Below are 6,000 nucleotides of genomic sequence, written 5' to 3'. Positions count from 1 at the left end.
GGAAGTCCCAGCCAGTGACAGAAGTCAGAAGAATCACCATCAGTATTTAAACTGGAGTGGAAAACCCCAACCAGCTGGTGCCCAACCACAGCCAGTCCAGGAGGGGTTTGCCTAGCACAGCCAGACCCCTGGAACTCCCAAGATAGCTGCATCATGTTGATAACTTACCCCCCAAAAGTAACTCACATATCACAATTGAATTTTTGCAGCCCTCTTATTGCATTTGTAGCCCACTTACTGCCTTTGGGCTAGGCTTGACAGTATAGGTACTTTAATAACGGTCTTCTAAGATAATAATGATTTTTCGTGGCAAAGCTCTGGATGACACTGCAAAAGAGTGAATGGAATTGTCTCACATCTTGCTCTGATCTCTTCATAAAGCAATAAAAAGCACAAAAGCTCCCAAATAGCTCTAAGTCAAGGAAGCTACTGATTTCCTCCCCTCAAGGAAGAACTGGAATTGGAATTACTCAAATTGATAAGTATTTTTTGATGAAAAGGGTAATATAATAATGAATCAGAGCATATACCCTATTTCAACCTCCATTTCTCAAATTGTATACCTTAGTTAACATAACACTTTCACCATATGGCTTTATGACAGTAAATACAGTTGGTTACAGTAAAACAAAGCAAAAACAACACAACAGTAACAAGACGCATAAACAAGTCAGTATTGGGGAACTTTCAATCATCCTGACATTCCCTTCTTTCTTCTTCGTGAACTTGGCTGCTGGAGCATTTCTTGCAGCTGTCATGACCTTGGCATCTAGATGAGCAACACCCCAACAGGCCAAATGCAAACAGGTGTGGCTGTTGGGGACAGCGACAGAGGGTGTGTCACGCTCCTTGACTGAAACAGCTACAGGCCTTTCTCCAGGTCACATTCCTTTGATCTTTCTTCTCTAGGCTTCAAGACCTTTGGTGAATGCTGGTGGTGGGTGGTTTGGGTTCTTCAACCCTTGACAACATAAACAGCTTGAACCAGCTTCTGAACCAAGAACACACATGATATGCACATTGTTTCACTATGGCACAGACTCCTAAGGAAAACAGTGACCAAGTTGCTAGGCTGCTAAATCCACATACAGTGGTATCCAGCCCTCAAGTTTAAACACTATGTCTAACCTAGCCTAATTTCCCAATTAAGTATTTCTGAATGGAAACTTGCACAAACATTTCCTGGCTGTGCAACATTTACATGCAAATTTGCAGTGAGAGATAAAAATTTCCTTTCCATTTATTCACCACCACTTTATCACAGGTACTATGGGAAAGGGAGTGTGCTAGATTCATCTGGAGGCTCTAGAAGCAAGTACACCATGGACCTTGCCTTCAAAGAGTTTCCTGTCTCCCAGCAGATCAGGAAATCACTTATATTTCTCTAGATCTCAGCTGTCTATCTAATGCATGCCATTGAGAACGGCTTACATTCTTTCTGAGGTCATTTCTGTGACTCCGGTACTCTTGAACACATACACCCTCTAAAGAGCACAAAGCTAATGTGAAAAGTTACTGGCAAAATCATTTAATGAGGTATTTGTGAATGGCATTGTGTTAGATGCCGTTCAAAGCAGGTTAAAAGTCACCAAAAATTCTGTCTTTTAAAAGCCATGTCACCTCATTCCTGCCTGAAAATACCACACCATGCCCCTGTCTGCCCCTCACAGGGTGACTTTGGCCTCTGCACCCAACCGTAGCTTGCTGCTCTCTGTGTGAACCCTCACAATGCCGACAGGTTTCCATCTCTTCTTCCTCTAGCCTCATTCAGGACTGTGTCATCACTAACTTCAGTTTTTCAGCGTTTGCAGCAAGCCCATTGTTTTGCATTATTAATACACAATTAAGCCTAATATGGCTATTATGGAACAATAGAGTGCTATCGAAGCGCTGTGGTGGAAGCATTAATTTCCACGAAGAGGATCAGGAAAGCGCCAGGGAAGACATAATATCTGAGCATAATTGTTTTCAAGGGCAGAATCTGGTAAAGGGGTTTCTGTGGAGTGGTGGTGAGAAGCAGTAATCAATGATGATGCTTTCAAGCCTGGGTCAATGGAAATTTGTTAAATAAATGAACTTCGAGCCAGGGTAACGGAGTGATATGAATGCAATTTCCAATAGAACACAAGAAGTGTGGGATGGGCAAAGGTGTTGAACTTCATTTTAGATGCTTTTTCTACATGCCTGTGGGCAAATGATGTACAGAAGTTCCACCAGGCCCTTCTCTGAGGTTGGGGAGAGGGTGTATGGGTTATCCGCAGGTGCTCTACCTTTTGTCTGGTGTTGTAGGCCTTACAAAGGGCTTTCATGGCCAGTATCTGCTGTGGATTTTGATTCTAACAAACATCCTATAAAGTAGGTAGGACAGGATTACATCACTGGGTCTAGAGTAGTCCCTAAAGTGACATTTCTGTCTGGTGATACTTACTGTTAACACAAAAAGCCTGAGGCTCAGAGAGGTCAAGTGATTTGCTTAAGTATGTGGGAGAGCTGCAACTCAGTCCCATGTCTTCTCAGTACAAATTTAGGCGTCCCCCCCAACTAAGAATGGTATGACTGAGGCTGGGGGAGAAGACATCAGTTTGGACAATAGTATGAAGCAGGCAGGAAAGAACTACAAGAGGACTTTGGGGCAACATTTATGTTTAAACAGTCAAAGGAAGACCAGGAGCAAATGCAGGTGACCGCATGACGTCCCCCTACCCCCACGAGACTCAAGCTCCTTACGGGATAATGGTCTGTCATCCTGTGAATCCCTGACCCCTGACAGAACCAAGCAGACTACCAGGGGCACAGTAGGTATCCACTATATTTGAGTGGAGTATTAATGACCAGACAACATACAGCAGGTCCTCGAATACTGTCGTTTTGTTCATCGTCGTTTTGTTCTAACACTGATGAGAGGAAAAAAAATCGATTCCTGCCATGGCCACTATCAGTGTGAAGTTCGCCTGTTCTCTCCATGTCTCTGTGGCTTTTCTCTGGGTACTCCATTTCCTCTCTCTTCCCAAAGACGTGCACATTCGGTTCACAGGTGTGTCTACATTGTCGCAGTGTGAGTGGGGAGTGTCTGACTGCACCCTGAGATGGGATGGTGGTGCCCTGTCCTGTGTTGGGTCCCGCTTTGCACCCTAAACTGCCCAGACAGGCTCTGGCCACCCAGGCCCCTAAACGGGGATAAGTGAGTTGGAAAATGAATGAATGCAACACATGACTGTGAAATGAGAATGTGTAGGGTATATGATAATCATACACATGCATGACAATAAGCGATGTGGCCGGAAAGTGCTCAGCGGCCCCCATTACATTTGTTTTTCTTGAACTGTATAGGGGAAGCAGATACTCCTGACAATTTTCACTTTGCAAACATTTATTCCTTGACTTAAGCCAACAACACTACAACTGCTGTCACTCACTGATTCACCAAAAAAAAAAAAAAAAAGGGTAAATCATTATCTTGTTTTTAGTAACCTTTCTTAAATATATGTATAGCTCACATGTATGTTAATGTTTAATATTAAAAGTGTTTTGTGTCTTTATTTAGAAGTTTGGTGATGTTTTTGTGGCCAGAAATATGCTGCAGAAACTTAACTCTTGTTTATATTAGTCAGCCTATGGTAAAATTGGCTTCGTTATATGTTCTTATGCTTAAACTCACAGTTTCCAAGAGCCTATGGACCACGATAAGTGAGGACTTCGTATTTGGGGGTGCGCCGAGTCAGAGGACGGACATAGCATAGGGTGACGATCCTGGGGGAGACTTGGGGGCAGCAAGTTTTTAGATGCACTTGGAATGGCAGCATCCCGAGGAGGGCCAGGTATTGCCAGCATAAGAAGGGCTAAATTTGGGTGCGCGTGAATGAGGCCAGTGAACAGATTTCCAGGGAAGGTGAGTGCACTGAAAAAGTTAGGGAAGGCAAGGAACATACTGACGGACTTCAAGCAGAAGGTGCAGCTGGAGCATGGTTCTCCTGGTCAAACCAAGGGCTCTGATGAGGAATCCAGGACCCTGTCCCATGAGCGAGGGTGGGCTGGGAAGGACAGCCCAGCGTATTAGGTGGGAGTATCCCTTTTGAATCTCAGGGAGTGTGGGAAGGCCCAAATGCAGGGTCCGAAAGGCCCGAGGGTTAAAGGCACAAAGGGATCAAGAAGTTCATTTCAGGGCCACTTTGGAAGGCGGCCGGCAACGTGCCAAGGTCCTTTCCCTCGGTGCCAGGGAAGCCCCGGTCTCCACCCCGCGCTGCACGTCTCACCCACTCTCCGGACTCTCGCACGGGCGCGCGGCGGTTCCCTGAGCCTCCTTCCTCCGCCCGAGCGACGGCCCCGGGGCTCCGCTCCTCCGAGCTCGGCACGCTCCCGGGCCTGTCCTCTTTCCTCCCCGGGGAGCGGGAGGGGATGCCCGGCCGAGTCCTCGCGCTCCCCGCGCCACACGCCCGTCCCGCGGCCTCCTCGCCTGCGCACCGGGGCGGCCTGGCCGAGCGGGAGCCGGAGCCCGGGGGCGCAGCCTAACGGTCCGGCGGCCGCGCCCCGCGCCCCGCCCGGCGGCGCCGCAGCTGCCCGCCCGCCCCCTGCGTCATGACGCCAGCGCCCAACGCGGAAGCCGCTCGCGGCGCGCCTGGTCCAGCCGCGAGCTGAGCGCGGAGCCGGGCCGGGCGCGGAGCCGGGCCGGGCCGGGCGCGAGCCGAGCGCAGCCTGCGCCCCAGCCGGGCCGGGCGGGCGGAGCGAGCGCAGCGGGCCGAGCGCGCCGGCGGCGGCGGCGGGCGGAGCGGGGCGCGGTGCGCCGGGGCCGCCGCCGGGGGGATGCGGCTGCCTCCCCGGGCCGGTGTGTAGAGAGGGCGGGTCCCCGGCCTCGGGAGCGCGGCGGTGGAGGGGACGGAGGCGGCGGCCATGGCGACCCCCGGCAACCTGGGGGCCTCTGTCCTGGCGAGCAAGACCAAGACCAAGAAGAAGCACTTTGTAGCGCAGAAAGTGAAGCTGTTTCGGGCCAGCGATCCGCTGCTCAGCGTCCTGATGTGGGGGGTAAACCACTCGGTAAGGGCTCGGCTGCGGCGCGCGGTCCCCTTCCTCCTCCTCCTCCTCCTCCTCCTCCTCTTCCTCCTCGCTCCCCTCCTCCTCTGGCTGCTACTGCTGCGGGGCGGGGAGCCCGAGCTGGCCCCGGCCCTCGGGCTGTTCGCCCTCCGGCGCTGCTCGCCCGCCTCGCTGTCCCCAGCCCCGCGGCGCGCGCCCATCCCTCTGGGCCGCCCGGACGCCTCTCGCGCCCCCTTTGGACCTGGGGCCGGTGCAGGACGAGGGGTCCCGTCTGCATCTGAGCCCCACGGCCGGTGCCAGTGACGCCCCCCGTCTGTCCGCCCGCGGGTCGGTCCCCGCAGCCCGGGAAGTGTGAAGTTTGTGCGGGGCACGGCTCCGCCTCGCTGTCAGCCCCGGCACGGGCTGCGGGGACCCGGTCCTGGAGATCGCTCCCCCTGTGTGGGGGGCGGCGGGGGCGCCCGCGTCCTCAGGCGGCGGGCAGGTGTACCTGTCCCAGGCAGGGAGCGTCCGTAGCCTCCCGCGGGAGGAGAGGGGTGAGGATCCTGGAGAGACTGGAAAGCGAGGAGATTTGGGGCAGCAGCCTAGTGCTTAGGTCCTTTTTTTTTTCCTTTAAAGGCAATATTATTGGACACAAGGGAGGCTTTTTGGCAAAGAAGAAGCTAATGTAAATATGGCTGTGATGTTGAGCATCTTCTCTGCTTCTCTCCGGCATCGCCCTGCCGCTGTGCCGACTGGGGAGCCCTTGGCGGGGAGTCTGTCTCCCGACGCCTCCTCCCCCACTTTGGGGAGCCGGGCAGAAGTCACCGACTGCGGAAGGGCGGCCGGGGTGGTGACAGCAGGAGGGGGTCCTGGCAGGCGCGATGGGAGGTGGTCTTAAGTTGCCTGCAGCCGCTTTGGGGGTTTGTTTAAAAGGCTGGAGGAGAGCGCTTGGAAAGGTTAGCGTAGCACGCAGCCAGGGCTGGTGGAGGATGC

The 6,000-nt window shown here is 53.0% G+C and overlaps 1 protein-coding gene across 1 annotated transcript in view; it reads left to right on the top strand.

Moving 5' to 3' along the window:
- The first annotated feature begins 4,639 nt into the window (after positions 1 to 4,639).
- The window catches only part of PIP4K2A (phosphatidylinositol-5-phosphate 4-kinase type 2 alpha), a 161,847-nt gene continuing 160,486 nt past the window's right edge, over positions 4,640 to 6,000 (top strand). Inside the window, exon 1 of the mRNA XM_045534758.1 lies at positions 4,640 to 5,031. Within this exon, the coding sequence (XP_045390714.1) occupies positions 4,888 to 5,031 (144 nt within the window). The 5' untranslated portion in view covers positions 4,640 to 4,887. The remainder of the gene's footprint in view (positions 5,032 to 6,000) is intronic.

The sequence above is a fragment of the Lemur catta genome, chromosome 1 (assembly GCF_020740605.2).
Source record: "Lemur catta isolate mLemCat1 chromosome 1, mLemCat1.pri, whole genome shotgun sequence".
In the NCBI taxonomy this organism is placed as follows: Eukaryota; Metazoa; Chordata; class Mammalia; order Primates; family Lemuridae; genus Lemur; species Lemur catta.
Note: the sequence above shows the minus strand (reverse complement) of the source record. Positions and strands in the feature narration are given on the sequence as shown.